Source organism: Mytilus trossulus, chromosome 2 (genome assembly GCF_036588685.1).
Source record: "Mytilus trossulus isolate FHL-02 chromosome 2, PNRI_Mtr1.1.1.hap1, whole genome shotgun sequence".
Classification (NCBI taxonomy): domain Eukaryota; kingdom Metazoa; phylum Mollusca; class Bivalvia; order Mytilida; family Mytilidae; genus Mytilus; species Mytilus trossulus.
The window spans coordinates 80,060,373-80,079,833 of NC_086374.1; the positions used below are offsets into that span (position 1 = coordinate 80,060,373).

At 32.1% G+C, this 19,461-nt stretch overlaps 1 protein-coding gene across 3 annotated transcripts in view; it reads left to right on the forward strand.

Moving 5' to 3' along the window:
- LOC134708088 (protein unc-80-like) overlaps nt 1-19,461 on the forward strand; it is a 66,000-nt gene that overhangs the window by 20,307 nt on the left and 26,232 nt on the right. The window contains exons 16-32 of one of the 3 annotated variants that reach the window (XM_063568386.1): nt 416-600; nt 1,019-1,228; nt 1,598-1,774; nt 2,318-2,456; nt 3,965-4,073; nt 4,894-4,966; nt 7,321-7,455; nt 7,837-8,023; nt 8,869-9,000; nt 12,653-12,787; nt 13,180-13,376; nt 13,724-13,807; nt 14,599-14,667; nt 15,409-15,507; nt 15,758-15,854; nt 17,619-17,639; nt 18,375-18,496. In XM_063568386.1, the coding sequence (XP_063424456.1) occupies nt 416-600; nt 1,019-1,228; nt 1,598-1,774; nt 2,318-2,456; nt 3,965-4,073; nt 4,894-4,966; nt 7,321-7,455; nt 7,837-8,023; nt 8,869-9,000; nt 12,653-12,787; nt 13,180-13,376; nt 13,724-13,807; nt 14,599-14,667; nt 15,409-15,507; nt 15,758-15,854; nt 17,619-17,639; nt 18,375-18,496 (2,171 nt within the window). The remainder of the gene's footprint in view (nt 1-415; nt 601-1,018; nt 1,229-1,597; nt 1,775-2,317; nt 2,457-3,964; nt 4,074-4,893; nt 4,967-7,320; nt 7,456-7,836; nt 8,024-8,868; nt 9,001-12,652; nt 12,788-13,179; nt 13,377-13,723; nt 13,808-14,598; nt 14,668-15,408; nt 15,508-15,757; nt 15,855-17,618; nt 17,640-18,374; nt 18,497-19,461) is intronic. The other 2 variants (XM_063568387.1, XM_063568388.1) reach the window with 2 other exon arrangements.

The following is a 19,461-nucleotide window of genomic DNA, read 5'->3' on the forward strand; positions in this document are numbered from 1 at the left end:
CAGGTAATCTAACACTGCAAAATAGAATAATTGACAAAAACAATAGAATGGAACAAGCACAACAGTTTCAAGTTCTTCTTCAATTTAATCAGCTTTGTATACGAAGATTCAATTGTTTTTGTGGGAATCAATTTTTATGGATTTAGTAAATTTATTTTGTGGATATTCGATTTGATGGTTTTGTTTAAGTGTGCATACAATCCTATAGATAATTAGCAATTTATACCCATGTAATACACAAACATTGTTAACCGAAAAACATCAATAAACTTTATTAAAGTACAAATTAATGAATCCACAGTATTGTGTTTCTTGCTAGAGTTGTTCTTAATATTAAATGAAAATAAAATTGGACCCAGAATTGGAAACAGCAACATTATATGATTATCATATAATATTGTGGATATTATTTCAGGTATAAAAAGATTTGGTAGTATAAAGTCCCGTAAGGTCAGTAGTCAGTCATTGCAATCAGACAAAGTAATGGGGGGAGATGAGGATCATGACGATATAGAGTCTGTACTTAGTGATGAAAATGAACAAACTGATGTCCCGGAAACTGATGATTTCAGCATGTGTAGAAATATGCCATGGGTTAGGGTAAGCTAAATATGAAGTTATCAGTCAGTAACTAACTTTTGTGTGTTGTGCAAAAAATTATCAACCTGAGTTAGTAAACTTAAGGATTTATTAATTAGTATTCACAAAAATAAATTAATCCCAGTTCTCCCAACAGTTCAGCTGTACATGTAAATTTTAAATATTATAATTTGAATTAATTTAATCAGTTCTTATACGTCCTTGACTTTCAAATATTTGACTGAGAATTCCTAATGAAGGAAATCTAGAAAATGCTTCCGATACATGAAGTTTATAAAAGGTTTGTCTCTCATTTTAGTTCCAATAACTGGCTTATGATAGTCACTGTTTTAAAATTTAACTCCACTAAAAGATGAATGGCTGAGAATGATTTGATTATAGAATTATCTATCTAGTATTTTTTTTAAATTTTTTCCAGGTAGTAGTACAACTGGCCAATCTGTCTAACTTTATCTGTACCCACCAGAATTACTGTCACCCTGATTGTTACGAGAGACAAAGAAGGTCATGTTCTCGTATGATCACTGCCATGAAAAAAGTTTATACGTCCACAGAAAATGATAGCGAAGACCAAGATAAAGCTAAATTAGACAGCAAAGAAATATTCAGAGAGAGGCTGAGAAGGAGGGTACAAATTGTGTTAACTTTATTATATTATTTAAAGTTAGGTTAAGAGTAAATTACCAATTTTAAACAAATAATTAATAACTATGATATATTGGTAGATTAAATGAATATTTTTAAAGCAAAGAATAGATAATGGAAATGTGGAATGTGTCAAAGTGACAACCACCAAACCTAATAGCAGAAAAAAACAAGGGGTCTTTAACACAGCAAGAAAATCCTAGACCCAGAGGTTTTAGATGGACCCTATAAAATAATCTATACAGGTCCAGCAAAATGGACACCACACTAAACTCTGAAACATACAAATTTTGAAATCAAGCATGTATGATCATGATGATTGTTGTAAATTAAATTTTCCATATTTTTTAAGGAGTCAGTATTTCACAGTTCCTCACCAACCAGGAGAAGAGAAAGTACTCCATTATTAGAAAAGATAAAAACTGATGTATCTATGGGTAAAATGAAACTAACTTCTACATGGAAAAAGGAAGAAAAACTTAAGGAAGTCAAAGAAGATACACCTATCATGAAATATATCAACTCACAGGTACATTACTTAATATACATACATTTGGTAAGCAAGGGATAGTAATTGATGTACATTTATAAAGATTGAAACAACTATCCACCATAATTCAAGTGAAGTGGAAGTAAACAATTATAGGCCACTGTACAGCCTCCAACAAGGAGAAAAACCCATACTGTATAGTTGGCCATAAAATGACCAGTCGCCCAGATACGACAAATATAAAACAATTCAATTGAGAAGACTAACTGCCTAATTCATAACTTTTTTTTATGAGAAACAAATATGATAGACATGAGCCAATGACAACCACTCAATTACTGTCTACTGCTTTGGGACAGGCACATATAGAATGTTTTACTTTAAATTCTTTTAGTGAGATCTGTTATCCTGTAATGAGTTCACTCACAATCTAGTTATAGTGGTGATAACCTTGTGCCGCATTCACCTTAGCTTATGTGAGATTATTATCAAACATATGTAATTTTATTCCACTTCATCAATTAAAAGGATATGACCTCAGAGAGAAAGCAAAAACCTATTGAATTCGAATGTATTTTCTAGGCTCAGAAGTTAACCCAGTGTCCTATGGGAATACTAGCAAAAGCAGCTCCAATCCTGACAGATGATAATTTTTCTGACATTTTACCAGTAGCATGGGAGCTAATGATAGAAAATGACCAGGAACTGGCTGCTTCAGCAGGTACTTAACCACTTTTTAAAAAACTTTATATTTATTATACAACCTCCAAATTTTTTTTCATCTGCGTCGTCATCGTCCAAAGACACATTTAGTTTCCGGACAATAACTTTTAAGTTTTAGTGCATGGATCTCTATAAATTTTGAAAAGGATGTTCAATACCTCTAAAGAAAGTTTGGGATTGTTTTGAGGGTTGTGGTCCAAATAGTTTAGGAATAAGAGGACAAAAAGGTCCCAAATAAGCATTTTTCTTGGTTTTCACACAATAACTTAAGTATAAGTTTATAGAAATGTTTGAAATTTAAACATAAGATTAATGACCACAATAGGAAGGTTAGAATTGATTTTTGGAGTTTTGGTCTGAATAGTTGAGGAGTTAGGGGCCCAGCAATTAACTTTACTATGAGTGAATAGAAATCTATGACATTTAAACACAAGGTTACTAACCAATAAAGAAAGGTTGGGATTGATTTTTGGAGCGAATTTGAATTATTGGGGTTCCTTGATATACCTTGTATTTAGAATCTTAATATTTGGTCCAGTTTTCAAATTGGTCTACATTAAGGTCCAAAGGGTCCAAAATTAAATTAAGTTGCTTTTAAGAAAAATTGAATTCTTTGGGTTTTTTGATATGCTGAATCTGAACATGTACTTAGATTTTTAACTGGATTTTTGTGACAAAAATGTCAGTTATTGATTTGGGGATGTACTGCGGGCGGCTTGGCGGTAGTGCCGTTGGGCGGACGGCAATTAAACGTTGTCCGTGCATTTACTGGTGAACCGTTCAACCAAAGCTTTTAAAATTTTAATATGTTGTTACTGACAACTACATGAAGGTCAAGTTCAATAATGGCGATTTGACTTTTACCGTTCAGGAGTTATGGTTCTTGAAAGATTGTAAAATGTTTGATTTCAACAAAAATTGAATATATTGGGTTCTTTTATATGCTGAATCCAACCATATGTATTTAGATGTTTGATATTTGGGCCCAGTTATCAAATTGGTTTGCATCTCTAAAGGGTTCAAAATTAAACTTTATTAAATTTCTTCAAAAATTGTGTCAGAAACCTATGTTGTGTCAACTATTTAATCACAATCCAAATTCAGAGCTGTATCAAGCTTGAATGTTGTGTTCATACTCGCCTCAACTGTTCAGGGTTCAACTTCTGCGGTCGTTTAAAGCTGAGCCCTGCGAAGCACCTGGTTAACTATTGCTATCGTTTAAAGACAGTTTTCTATCTTATTGTTACGGTAAGAATTTTATAAATACAATACTTAAAAAATCTAAAGATGGCAAAATATAACTTGTCCTCACAAGATCACAAATTCAATATCTGTCTGGTAGTGGGACATACTGCATGCAGGGAAAATTCAGATAAATATTGCATTAATGAATCATTGTTGTAATTATATATTTTAAGTTCCTTCTTGCATGCACTTTATATTTGCTGATACAAAAAATAAATTGATAAAAGACACACATCTTTATGATTTGCAAATTCATTTCAGCATCTGTGTTCCTATTAACATCTGTAAAGGCTCCAGAAAAAGCACAGAGTCTGATAGTGAAACAGCTCCAGCATGAAGATGCTGCACAGAGAGTTAACGCTGTACTCAGGTCAGAGAAATCTCAGCTAGTTCATAAATACTGCGCAACTTAATGAGTACTTTTTTGTCTGTCTTTCTGATTTTTTTTGGATAAATTACAATAACTTTATTCTATCCATCAATATTTAAAGACCAGTCTTGTTGATGTCGCTAAATTTTACAGTTTCATAATGTTTAAAGAGAATCTTTGATACAATACACTTACGTCCACTCCATTGGCTTGTTTATGAATTTTTTATCACATGAACATCCAGTCATCGTCCATTTTCATAGCCTGCAATATGCCATTGTAACTAAGTTGAGGTTTATTGACAACTATATGATATTTCGTATCGGTTTCTGTCAGTTATTTATAAAAAACAAAACCTTATTTCTTAGCAATACTGATCAGTGTACTAAGTTATGCATGAACGTTAGTTGTCTTGTAAAATGTACAGATTATTTTTGTACATGTATAAATGGTATTTAATGCGTATTGTTATGCGTTTACTTTTCTTCATTGGTTAGAGGTATAGGGGGAGGGTTGAGATCTCACAAACATGTTTAACCCCGCCGCATTTTTGCGCCTGTCCCAAGTCAGGAGCCTCTGGCCTTTGTTAGTCTTGTATTATTTTAATTTTAGTTTCTTGTGTACAATTTGGAAATTAGTATGGCGTTCATTATCACTGAACTAGTATATATTTGTTTAGGGGCCAGCTGAAGGACGCCTCCGGGTGCGGGAATTTCTCACTACATTGAAGACCTGTTGGTGACCTTCTGCTGTTGTTTTTTTTTTTTTTTTTTGTCTCTTTGACACATTCCCCATTTCCATTCTTAATTTTATCTTGTAGATTTGGAACTCTATGGAAGTTTCGACATCAGGTATGGCCAAGAATGGAAGATGGAGCTAACCTTTTCTTTAAGGTATGTTAAATTCTTTTTCATTTGATTTCCTTAATCAAGTTCATTGTACATGTTGTATACATAAAAAAGAAGATGTGGTATGATTGCCAATGAGACAATTCTCCACAAGCGACCGAATGACACAGATATTAACAACTATAGGTCACAGTACAGCCTTCAACAATGAGCAAAGCCCATACTGCTGTAAAAGGCCTTGAAATGACAATGTAAAACAAGTGCAACGAGAAAACTAATGGCCTACTTAATGTACAAAAAATGAATGAAAAACAAATATGTAACACATTAACAAACAACAACCACTGAATTACAGGCTCCTGACTTGGGAAAGGCCCATACCTACATAATGTGGCGGGATTAAACATATCTAATAATCTTTTATTTGTGATAGATTTGATGCATCACCTTTAATGTCATGTTTTTCACTTTTAAATATAAATAAATTTATATTAGAATCAGTTGATCAGTGGAGGTAGCCTTCAGCAATATGTACACTTTTCTACAATGTTTTGTAAAGTGGCTTTATTTTAAGAAGTTTCAATTTAACGATTTTTGGGTCAAAATCTAGTGTCATATGATATTTTGACCCCCTGCATATTGAACCTTTGATTATATGAGAGATTAAAAAAATCCAGTTTGACACCAGTTATAAGCAAGGTTTATTTTTGCACTTTTCTAGTCCCGTATTTAAATTTTCGTAAAGATCAAATTTTAGGCGAGGAGATGTTATTTTAAAAGATTTCATCTTCTGCATCTCTTATATATGTATAGCTACAAGGAAGAAAGAACTTGTCAGATTAATCTATTTAGCCATCAAGAACATAGATTGAGCTTATAAAAATTGAACTCTATCTTTATTGTACTGCTGGTGTGTATGTCAATTTGTCACCTTAATAACTGTGGATTCATTTATTTTCGTGGGTATCAATTTTCGTGGTTTGAGAAAAACCTGCATATTTGTGGATATTTAATTTCGTGGTTTTGGCAAACTTTGCATACATTCCTTTAGAAAATGTGCAATTTGTTGAATATCTAAATTTGTGGTTTCCCTGTACCCACGGAATCCACGAAAAATTGGTATCCAACGAATAATAATGAATCCACAGTAACATCATTTATATTGTATAACTTCAGCTACCACCACCTAACATAGATTTTACACTTCCATCACCAACCATTGGGTTGCCAATGTAATCAGTCACCCCTGATAACATGATTTATGTTGTATAACTTCAGCTACCACCACCTAACATAGATTTTACACTTCCATCACCAACCATTGGGTAACCAATGCAATCAGTCACCCCTGATAACATCATTTATATTGTATAACCTCAGCTGCCACCACCTAACATAGATTTTACACTTCCGTCACCAACCATTGGGTTACCAATGCAATCAGTCACCCCTGATAACATCATTTATATTGTATAACTTCAGCTGCCACCACCTAACATAGATTTTACACTTCCATCACCAACCATTGGGTAACCAATGCAATCAGTCACCCCTGATAACATCATTTATATTGTATAACTTCAGCTACCACCACCTAACATAGATTTTACACTTCCATCACCAACCATTGGGTTACCAATGCAATCAGTCACCCCTGATAACATCATTTATATTGTATAACTTCAGCTGCCACCACCTAACATAGATTTTACACTTCCATCACCAACCATTGGGTAACCAATGCAATCAGTCACCCCTGATAACATCATTTATATTGTATAACTTCAGCTACCACCACCTAACATAGATTTTACATTTCCATCACCAACCATTGGGTAACCAATGCAATCAGTCACCACTTATATAACATCATTTATATTGTATAACTTCAGCTGCCACCACCTAACATAGATTTTACACATCCATAACCAACCATTGGGTAACCAATACAATCAGTCACCCCTGATAACATCATTTATATTGTATAACTTCAGCTACCACCACCTAACATAGATTTTACACTTCCATCACCAACCATTGGGTTACCAATGCAATCAGTCACCCCTGATAACATCATTTATATTGTATAACATTTGCCACCACCTAACATTGATTTTACACTTCCATCACCAACCATTGGGTAACCAATGCAATCAGTCACCCCTGATAACATCATTTATATTGTATAACTTCAGCTACCACCACCTAACATAGATTTTACACTTCCATCACCAACCATTGGGTAACCAATGCAATCAGTCACCCCTGATAACATCATTTATATTGTATAACTTCAGCTACCACCACCTAACATAGATTTTACACTTCCATCACCAACCATTGGGTAACCAATGCAATCAGTCACCCCTGATAACATCATTTATATTGTATAATTTCAGCTACCACCACCTAACATAGATTTTACACTTCCGTCACCAACCATTGGGTTACCAATGCAATCAGTTGTAGATCCTCCATGGACACCACATTTTAAAGCCAAAATAGAGGAAGTCACAGTTAACCAAGAAGAAACTGTAAGATTTTGTATTGACAAAGTTTTGATATTAACTTTTTATAAAGGCATTAATGCATTTTACAGAACCAATAAGCTCACTTCTAAAATGAATAAAATACAAAACATGTTTTTTAAAAACGCTATTCCATCATTAACCATTTGGAAATTTGGGTCTATGATGCTTCCTTCTTTTTTGTTTATATGATAATAGAACGAGATATGTGTTATATATTTAAATGCAACCGCAAAAGATATGAATTTTTCATGTGTATTGTCTTGATTGTAAGTATGTCTTATTCATCTTTGGCTATTCACATGTTTCAGCAAAATGAAAAAAATTATGATGAAAACATTTACACATTTTGAATCCTGGGATTATTTTTTTTTTATATTTTGACAGAAATCCTTAGTGACAGCAACAACAACAAGGAGAAAAGAGCAACAGGAAATGATAAGGAAAGCTCTTCAGGCAGAGGAGGAGAGAAAACGCATTGGAAGAGAGAATTTCCAGATGACAACAGTGCCAGTACCACAGCTAGCTGCTGACGAACCAGCTCTTCATCATGCTACTGATGAACATGAAGAAGGTATCACTTTTATTTCGTAAATTATGTAACAAATTTCTGAAAGTAAAATTTAAATTAATGTAACCTGACAAAATAATATTGCAAAGATGTATAATTCTGAATAGATGCAGGATATATGTTGTCCCCTAATTTTGAGTATATCAATGGAGAATTCTGCCAGACTTTTGATTTCTATAATTATATATGTGGAAACAGATCTTTTCTTTCTTACTAAACCCTATTCATTGCCTTGCAGCCCTTCTAATACCTACATCCATGTGTAAACCTGCTGCCATTGTTTTCGTATACACCCTAAACTCTAATTAAACTATGTGTACAGCATGATGAAATAAAAGGGTTATCATTAAGAATACTGTAAACCAAAGAATTTGCTAGCCTTATCACAAGTAGAAAAAATAACACAGATTAAATCTTCGCAAATATGTGAAATTCAGATCTTTTGATATATACCATGAAAATGAGAGGGTCGCAAAAATAAATCCCTAAGAAGTAGGTTTTAAAGAACTTAATGGGAAATACAGTACATGTATATGCAAAAATAATTTGGTTTACAGTATACATTTGTACATGTACGTGAAGAAAATGTAACCAACATCATGTTACTTTTCTTATATAAAAGCATAAATTTAAAAGACAAGAAATAACTATAAAATGATATTATAATTGATTCTGGTAAACTGAATGGTCAATTACTTTTATGCATGTAAACTGATCCTAACAACAACTGTTTATAATCAAAGTCATGTCTAACTGCTTGTGTTTTGTATGTTTTAACCTTTGTGTCAACTAATATGTGCTTGTCCTTTTAACCTTTAACCTTGCATCTTGCTTTAACATGTCTTTAGTGGCAGTGATACCTGAAGAGCTTAACTTGGCTGCACGACGTGTGTCCCTTGCTCCTGCTAATCGTGCAAACATGCAGGGTCGTAGCTTGTCCTGGAGGAATGGAAGCGTACATTGGTCACGTGGTATGGAAGGTAGGCATCCTGAAACAGCCCCAGTGAATAAGCTGTTGATTACTCGTAGTAAACTGCGTAATACATTTTGTAAAGTTGTTACAAAATTTAAACTGAATTATCACAAAGACCAGAATTCTATATCCTATTTTTTTCAAGTCACCACGCTATGTTAAGCCATTCATTTTGTACGGGGTTATATATGCTATCAAATAAATTTCATAGTTAGAACCTTTAAAGAAATGGTTGAATTTTTTACAAATATGCACAGGTTCGATTCACTTGGGATATAATAAGCTCAGTTCTGCTGGCTGTACAAAAATTATCTCCCTTTATGAATTTTTCTAATGAAATGTCATTTTCTTTATTATATTTGTGGACCTGTAATCTCAAACTTTGCAGGCATAGATTAAGAAGAGCCACACAATTTGATTTTGCAATGAAAAAAATGATTCTTACTGCAAATAGAGGATAAAGATTAGAGTTTTATTTTGTTTTTATTTTTATTTTTAGCCTTTACTGGCTAATGATGTATAAAAGTTGTTCAACATAACTTCTATTAAAAATAAATCAAGAGAGCTCAATCATTGTGTTCAATCTCAGAAATATTGATTTCAACAGGTTCTTAAATAAATTTTGATGAAATCGTCATTGATTTTGATATGGAGTCGTAAGAAAATAGGTATATATTATGCTGGACTGAGTGATAATAATTTTGGTATTAATGAGAATTGATTTTACAAACAGTGCATGTATATGATTTAAGAAACTAAAGTGAATATGCTTCCTACCTTTATATATTGCCATGTATTATCCTCTGTTCCCAGTCTGTTCCTAGTCTGTGTTTTGTCTTGTCTTATAAATGCTTTTGAATCATTAATGTGGATTCATTTATTTTTGTTGTGTACAAGTTTTTGTATATGGAAGAAAAATTATGTAATTGTGGATACTTGATTTTAGAACTTTAATTTTTTTTCAAGCAGATGAAAAATTAATACTTTGATATACTTAGATTAGTATTTTATCTCTATCATGAAATCTGGGAAAACTGGTACCTTTGATTAATTAAAACTCATACCTTTGATTAATTATGAATCAACAGTATACTGATTTTGAATACTATAAATGATGGATTTTGTAAAATGTATTCTGGACGTACGATGACCTATAGTTTTTGACTTCTATATCATTTGATCTCTTTTGGAGAGCTGTCTCAATTAAAACCATGCCACATCTTCTTATTTTTATATTGATACTACAACAAATTTTAATAACTCGTATTGACTTTGTATAATTTTATTTTAAATGACTCCCTACTATTTGAGCATCAACATTTTGGTATTTGGACATTTATTTTAAGCGTAAATGACTTCTTCCAAGTTCTTTTCTATAAATGAGTTATACTGGTGTACATGAGGTCAATTGATGTAAATGAGTTCATTGAACAATTCAAATCTTACTGGGAAGTAAAATATAACCATTGTGACATATTGGAAATGTATATGAATGAGGGAGGGTAGAAGGGGACCTGATCCCAAAATCCCGAGCTTAAAAACATGAAATCCTGAAATCTTGGGCGTAAAAAAACAAAATCCTGAGGTCCCGAAATTCGAAAAAAAAAATCAGATCAATCCTGAAATTCCGAACTTAAAAACACCCGATCCCGGAGTCCAGATAAAGGTCCTATCCCCCCTCATGAATAGGCATGAATACAAAAGGTCAAATGTCAAGATCACAGCAGGCTGCCACAATTAAAACTATTTCTGCATTACATTCAATGTTAAACAAACTAACAAAAATGGATAGAGTAGCTTTTGAAAATAGAAATTGAGTTTTTGACATTCTCTTTTAATTTATTTTGATGTTACTGGATACTAGAATTTTCTTGTGTTTTCACCTCTTACAATACATATAAGTTTCTAAAAGAAACAACCAAAAATACCAAGGACAATTATTACTGTGGATTCATTTATTTTCCTGGGTATCAATTTTCGTGGATAGAGAAAAAAAGACGTTTCGTGGTATACGTAAATTCGTGGATCGCTTATACAAAAAAATTAGATACGTTATTCGTAGATTTCTTTTTGATAACCTCCTTTTGATCAATAATAATAAAACAAAACAAAACAAAAACCGAATTCATTGAAAAAGTTTTGAATTGTCAAAATCCTCGCTTGGTCATTCTAGGTTAAAGTGTACATTGATAACGTCGATTACAATAATGAACAGAGACAACTAATTATTTGTAAAGTCTCGTCTGAATTCTATAAGGCATTCAAAACTTTATGATTGAAAGCTCATTACCCTAATCGATATAATAAACAGTGATACAAGGAAAAGGTGTGAAAATAAATGTTCCTGTCATAAACAATATTACCTACGGGCAATATCCCCGTACTTAATCCTATTGATTTTTAATCACTGTTAAACCAAACTATGACACGGTAATTAACAACTTGCAGTTATTTAGCATGAACAGTTTTAATCAATTTTAAAAAGTGAATTTTTACTGATATTCGATATATTCATTATAGATTTAATCAAAATACTTGTATCTTCTTTCAATAAAAAACACTTGTTATGTTACAATGTTTACCGCCAGTCAACACTATACTAGAACTGCATAACATAACCGGGAATAAACATCCGACTCCATACACATTTTTCGGGATTTATTCTTCGTTGAATTCTTAAATTCGTGGTTTGCTGTGACCCACAAAACCCACGAAAATTGGTATACCACGAATAAAAATGAATCCACAGTATACAGAAATTAATTACTCTTTATTGCTACTTTCACTTTTCATTGTTTCTCTCACCATGACAACTTCAAATTCTATGTACAACTTTCAGTAATTAATTTCTGTATAATAATTGTCCTGATGAAGCCTGCCTTGCAGGCCAAACATGTAGACCATAGCAAATAAAATTGTAGACCATTTGAAGTGTTGTTGTCAATTTGGAGTATTATTTAAAAGAGGGACGAAAGATACCAAAGGGACAGTCAAACTCGTAAATCTAAAACAAACTGACAACGCCATGGCTAAAAATGAAAAATAAAAACAGAAAAACAATAGTACACATGACACAACATAGAAAACTAAAGAATAAACAACATGAATGTTGCATTCATTTGCATAATTTGACAACCCTGCCTACCAAGGTATCCACTTCAGTGACTTTATCTATCGAAATAATTCACACAGGCGTTGGTTCACCAAACAGAGTTTATTAAAAAAAAAAAAGGTTGTTTAATATAAAAAATAATTCTTAATTTATGGTGCCAATGGTTAAAAGTATCATTTCAAAACAAATTGTGTTGATTTTCTGTCTTAATTCTAGGTGAAAAGAAGAAGAATTTAGATACATTTAGTCTCAATTTTTATTCAGTTCCAAAATGAGTATTTCAAACCAACAGTATAAAATAACTTTTTTACAAATATTATTAGGGTTTAACAGCAATAAATTTCATTTGATAAAAATCAAGTGTAATACGAAATGATAGTTCATCAACTGTTTTGTTTAAATAAAAGTACATAGTGTTCAGTGTGTGAAAGTGTAAATATTTGAAATATAATTAATTCAGTGTGTTTGACTGTGATTTATTATACAAAATTGAAAATTTTATGTCATTTACAAGAAGTTGAATCATTTGTTATTGTTTTATATTCAGGAGAGGAGGAGAGAACAGAACATGTACATCATGTGCAGATGGCTCAATCATTTTTCCCATCATGCATCTGTGCTTGTGTTTTACCAATTATTCACATGTTGGATGATGGAGATGTCAACAGTGAAGGCATATCAGGTAAAGTTTTATAGCAGAGAACTGTTTTTATTATACACCTTATTGCTATTTGTCTGACATAAATAGATATCACACAGGTTCCTGTAAAGTTTTGCATCATAATATAAAATATCTGACGCCACAATTGAAAACTGATTGTTGTATGACATCAATAGTTCAAGCGGTACCGATTTTCAGGTCAAGCGGGAATAGTGGTATGGTGTATTGATATAAATATTTGAATGGTAATTTGTAAGGAGATGTATATCTTTTCTTAGATAAATGAAATATTTCTAGGCAGAATGATTTTTATTAGAACACCATTTTGTCATATCTCTTGTTTTGAAATCAAATTAAGCCTAGCATAGTGTATGAAGAAGAGGCAAAGACCATTACTGTTCTTATATTTACAGTTTCTGAGGTATCAGAGAAGGTTATATGGAATGCCTTAGTAGATGATCCGGTCCTGTTTCTACGACATTTCCTGGAGAAGTTAACTGTGAAAGATAAAATGGACAAAGTAGAAGAGTTACTGTTCTTGTTACGAAAGTTGATCCTGCATTTTCAGGACCTTCCAGCACAGATGGCGCATTCTTTGTTCAATTATCTTGTAAGTCTTAAGCCTTGCATTCTACTTGTTTCAAAGCCTTGTACAAGTTATTTAAAATTTTGTATTGAGACAATGTAAAGTTAGTTGACATGTATTTGGGAGTGTTTTGAATTTATATAAATTACCATTTAGCAGCTTTTTTTTACAAAAAAACTTAGTAATGAAAATACTCCTAAGTCATACACATTTCAAAGTAAGTTTTTTTGTAAAAAGAGTTCCTGGTTCTTTTTTTTGTTCACAATGGAAATGAGCTCTTATATCGTATTTAAGATAACCAATCAAATTGCAAGATAAGTAGTGATATTTCACTCCAGTTCAATATATTTATCTATACTTATCTCTTATAGATTGGATATGTAATGTTTTATGTGAGGAGTCCATGTGCTGGAAGTCAAGAGGCAATTGGTGGAGCACTAGCTCTCATTTGGCAGGTATGTATTATTGATTCATTGATTGATGTTTAATGCCAATATCAGCACTATTGTGCTATTTCTTGGCTTTAAGTTTTTATGCCCCTGCTGTTTAGAAAGGAGCATTGAGATTAACCTTTGTCTGTCTGTTCATCCTTCTGTTTATCCTTACATCAGTATGTGCTAAAATTGGTTTCTATCGTGTAAGTCTAACTTAAGTAAGCTTTAACCTAATGTATTGAAACCTACTCACAATGCTTATTACTACAAATTAAGTTTGAATTTTGGTGGCGTTACTTTTAGTCTTCTAGTGTCATGTCACTTTACAAATGGAAAAAATGCTAATTTGTTTGTTTCCCATTATAACTTGAGATTGCCTCAACCAAGTGTTATGAATCTTGTTCACAATGCTAATTACCACAAAACACATATCAAGTTTGAATTTTGGTGGTGTCTCTTTTACCATTCTAAAGTTATGCTCTTTTCAAATAGATAAATTGCAGAATAGTTTTGATTCCATTATTCCCTAACATAAATTTCCCTGAACCAAATGGTATGACACTTATACACAATGCTTATTACAACAAAACACAGATCAAGTAGAATTTTCGCCATTGTTTCTTTTAAACATAATATGCAAGAAGGGCCATCATCTGTCATCTTTGTCCCATGGACTCATTTCCCAATTATTTATTTTATTTTATAGAAAAATTATTACATTTCTTTGTTTAAGTTAGTTGCAGTATCTGAACAGATAATTGGAATAACAGAAAAAATATTTATTTACAGCTTTCACTTGTTGTCTATTACAGGTAATACCTAGCGTTGAAGGAATCTACTTCAAAGATTTGAAACAGACACTTAAGAAAGAGCAGTGTGACGTTAGTATATTATGGCCTTTCTGATTCTACCTCTAATGTTAAGAGGCTTTGACAGGGGATTATTTTTGGTTTTAAATGTACATAGAGAAATACTTAGATCAATTTAGAAAAGTTAAATCATAATAGTTCCATGAAATAAGAAATACAAATTACCAATAGGGACAATCACAGAGACCAGCAAATCCTTTGCAAAATTAAAAAAAAAAAGGTTAAAAGCAAAGCACAAAAAAATAACCAGAGACAGAGCAACAAAAACCAAACCAAAAAAATACCAGAAGGGTATTACTAAGCAGATCATTCTCCACATGTGGCACCCACTGTTTTCTTTTTAAATCTTTCAGTTTAAAAAATGGTCGACCACTTGATTCATATTATTAAAGTATAAAGATTATTTAGAATTTATGTAAAAGTTGTTGCTGACAATTAGAGTGGAGAAATTTAATATCCGCAGTTTGATGAATACAAAAAGATTAATGTTGGCGATTTTTGCACATCAGCATTAGATTTTATAATGAATAATTTATTTCTGCTAGAAAAAAAAATTTCACACCACAAAAAAACAGCTGTGTCAGCTAAAAGTTTTCACATAAATTATACACAACATCTGCTAAAATTTTCAGGAAAATTAATTCAGCTCACCTAGATTTATTTGTATAAATAGCGTATGAAATTGCTTCAATTTAGTAAATATAATTGCATGAATAGCTGAACAGCACCAATAACTTATACATTATATTTCAGCCCTACTTGTTGATATCTGCTATGGTACCAAGTGCTAAGAAGATTATTGTTCATGGTCCAGACCAAACCAGTATTCCTACTCAGTTACCAATACATGAGGTTGGTATTAAAACTAAGGTTCTGAATCCTTTGGTCAAACAAGAATGAAGATGCCTGTTTAGACCCCTTAGGTATTTTTACTGTTAAATGCTTCATTATATTCAATGTCTGAACTTTTGGTATTAGGGGCAAATAAAGTAAATTGATTTGTATGTAATCCAAGAATGAAGTTTCAGTAAAATACTTAAACGGAATTTCTTGCCAGACGAATGTGCTGTTATGATAACTTGCTTTACATGTTTAATTATAGGACACCCAGTTTTCCCAGATTCTACAAGAAAGTTTGGAATTTTTCAATATTCCTGAGGAAGACTATCCATCTTACTTCCTGGTTGACAGTAAATCTAGTAAGTATTTGTTCATCTCTAATTATAGAATTACTAATCGCCGAATTCAAATATAGAAAAAAAATCAACAAGTGACTAAACAACACATTAATTCCCTTATTGGAATGTAGAGCATAAGTTAGTTATTAGTGTTGTTTGGTCAAGAGTTGAATATCTTAAGATACTTTAATTCTTACATTCTTTATAATGCATTAGCCATGTATGACAACCGAGGGGTAAAATACCAGATTGGAACCTGCCAGGCAGGGGTTCAAACTATAGAGTATGATGAGCTAGAAATAAGAGAAAAGATCTGATTTGACTAGGTTTGTTTATGTTCGGCCATGTTATAATTGATATTATAGATGGTGCTCTTATCATCTTCATTCTGCAGATAGTGTACCAGTGCAACTATACTGTGCTTTACGGTTCTTTTACTATTCTATTATTATTATTATAATTTCAACTGTCATCTTCAAACTTGAAGGGTTGATTGGATATTGTGCAAAAAATTGTTATTAAATCATAATATTCATTTATATAGTTATAAAGCTCATGTAGCAACTTTTGATATAAAATTCAAAGACAGTTATTCATATTCTACCTATATATTTTCTCATTACTTGGCGTCCAGTGTCGTGCATCCATTGTCATTGTTCGTGGTTGTCGTCCGTCATCGTCGTCCATCATCGTTAACTTTTACAAAAAAATCTTCTCCTATGAAACTGCTGGGCCAAATTTAACCAAACTTGTCTACAAGCATCATTGGGGTATCTAGTTTAAAAAATGTGTTCAGTGACTTGGCCAACTGACCAAGATGACCGCCATGGCTTAAAATAGAACATAGGGTAAAATGTAGATTTTGGCATATAACTCTGAAACCAAACCATGTAGAGCAAATTTGATAAGGGTGTAAATTGTTTGTCAAGTCAATAACAACTGCCCTGAAGTTTTTAGATGAATTAGTGGACAACTGGTTGTTGGGTTGCTGTCCCCATTGGTAATTTTTAAAGAAATTTTGCCATTTTGGTTATTATCTTGAATACTATTATAGATAGAAATAAACTGTACGCAGCAATAATATTCAGCAAAGTAAGATCTACAAATAAGTCAACATGACCAAAATGGTCAGTTGACCCCTTAAGGAGTTATTGCCAGTATAAAACAGTCAATTTTTAACAATTTTCATAAATTTAGTAATTTATCGTAAATTTTTACAAAATATTTTCCTCTGTAACTAAAGGGCCAAGTTTATTATCGATAGAGAAAATTGTAAGTAGCAAGAATGTTCAGTGAAGTAAGATCTACCAACACATCACCAGCACCAAAACACAATTTTGTCAAGATTCCATCTGTGTCCTTTGTTTAATATGCACATAGACCAAGGTGAGCCACACAGGCTCCTAAGAGCCTCCAGTTTAATCGTGCCATTGATTATTAATTTATATGCCTAGGTCCCTGTTTTGATGAAACAAATCAAGGTACTGTTTATTCATAAACTTTTTTCATGCATTTATTATAGTGATTTTTGAAGAATGAACAAAGTGCAAGTTTATTTAGGGCAATTTTAGGAAAAGCCATGTACCAGATATCAGAATGAAAGTTCTTATTCCTTCGATCCTCAAGGCATTGCATTACTAAAAACTTCAAAATAATTTCTGAAATATCAGTATAATTATATTTTTTATATACACTCAAAAGAGAGAAACGTATTGATGGTTAAAGGAAAATACACCATAGAACTCTACCCATTTAGTTGGATTCTTTGTTTTGAATTGCTTTCAGGAAATCAAAAGAAAAATAATGGTAAGGGGTCAAATAAATAATATTTAACATAACAGTTAAAAATGCAATAATACTTGTGTAATTTAATTCTGCTTGATTTTCTTCTATCTAATTCCTTATTTCAAATTAATACAAATTACCCCCCTTTTAACAAGAATAGAATGTGTTTTATTTACCAAGCATGTAGAACATGTCAATCAGGTGTGATACTGTTGAATAACCTCCCTCCTGTTTGCTGATGTTTAGACATGTGTTTTATTGATTATTTAGATGTGTCCACATGGAAAATTTGCTCATATGAGTCTAGATTTATATGAATCTCACATGAAATTCATACAGATTCAAGGCCAGTATGGCTCATTTAAGGTAATTTCAGGTGAGATTCATGTGAAATTCATGTGAGCAAAATTTGACTGTGTAGAGATGATGTTGAATGTCAGATTATTTTTTACTACTTGTTGCATTTTCCTATCATGTATTGTCCATGTATTGTTATATCTACTAAGAATGACAATTACTTTCCTTTTAAAACCATGACATTTTAAAAGTTGTGAAAAAGTATGGAATACCTACAATGTCTACAGTATAGGCACCAGTAAGCTAAAAAAAAAAAAGAAAGAGGGAAAAAAATACATGCAGCTTATGTACATTATAGATGTCAAAAAAAAGGAAAACTAGCTTGTTATGTTAATGGTTCACAATTTCTTTGTTGATACTGATCCATATCTTATAATAATGTTTTATTTTTACTTTCAGACCAGATACATAACCTGAACTCTTATGTGAGGGATTTCTACTTCTTCCGACGTAACTTTTATCCACAGCTGAGTCTGGTTAATATAAATCCTGATAAAGCCTTTCAGGATCTAGATAAACAGGTTAGAAGATTTTTGAAAAAATCTGTTTTTATATATATTCTTGACATAGTGTGATTTTTTTCTTATGAAAACAAAGGTAGCTGGTTCTCTCTTGGTACTATCAGTCAAGAGCCATAAAACAATTTGTCATTTTTATTGTGTCAATAGTTCCTAGGAATTCAACATCAACTAATATAGTTATAAAAGGGTCTTGTGTGACATTTTTTTATTAAAATTAAAAATGAGCAAACCAACAGCCTCATTTGTTACAGAACATCAAATGAAAAAGATTTATAACAGCGAATAACCAATAACCACTAAATAACAGACTTCTGACCTTATTGAAAGTATGAGCAAATATTATAGGAATCATCATGTCTGTCATATCATCATCTGTTCATTTGTCTTACTATAAGGTCCAAGGACACAGTTATCCTCCTTTGGTTTTCGTTGTCTACGAATATAGTCCCTAGTGTGAACACTGTATAACTTGCATTTTTTATATGTTACACTTTCCCAATTATTTCTTGATATAAATGCAGGAAATTTAAGTTTGGGGATGTAATTACATGTTAAAAAAATTTAAGTTCTGAATCTGTATGTTAAGTAGTGCTTTGGTCCAGTTAAAAAAGGGTCAAATTTTATTACGTCTGAAGCTGCCAATCTGAATTTTAGACCCCCTTTACACAGAATTGTCAATATTTTGAGTGAAGCTGGTAGAAGTTTCTATAGATTTGATATTATTTGTCCCACTAGTAGTACACTACACTGTAAAAATCTTTTTAAGATAGAGCAGGTGCAATTTTTTTATTTGACTTTATTGTTTAAAAGAAATGCACTTCAAAATAACTGTGTTCTCAGGCCTATTACTTTTCTGTTGTCTGTCATATACTTTTGCTTCTAGAACTTAAATTTACTGTTTAAATCTACGCAATACCATCTACAGTTATATACAGTGCATACATGTACATGTTCTGATGGATTTG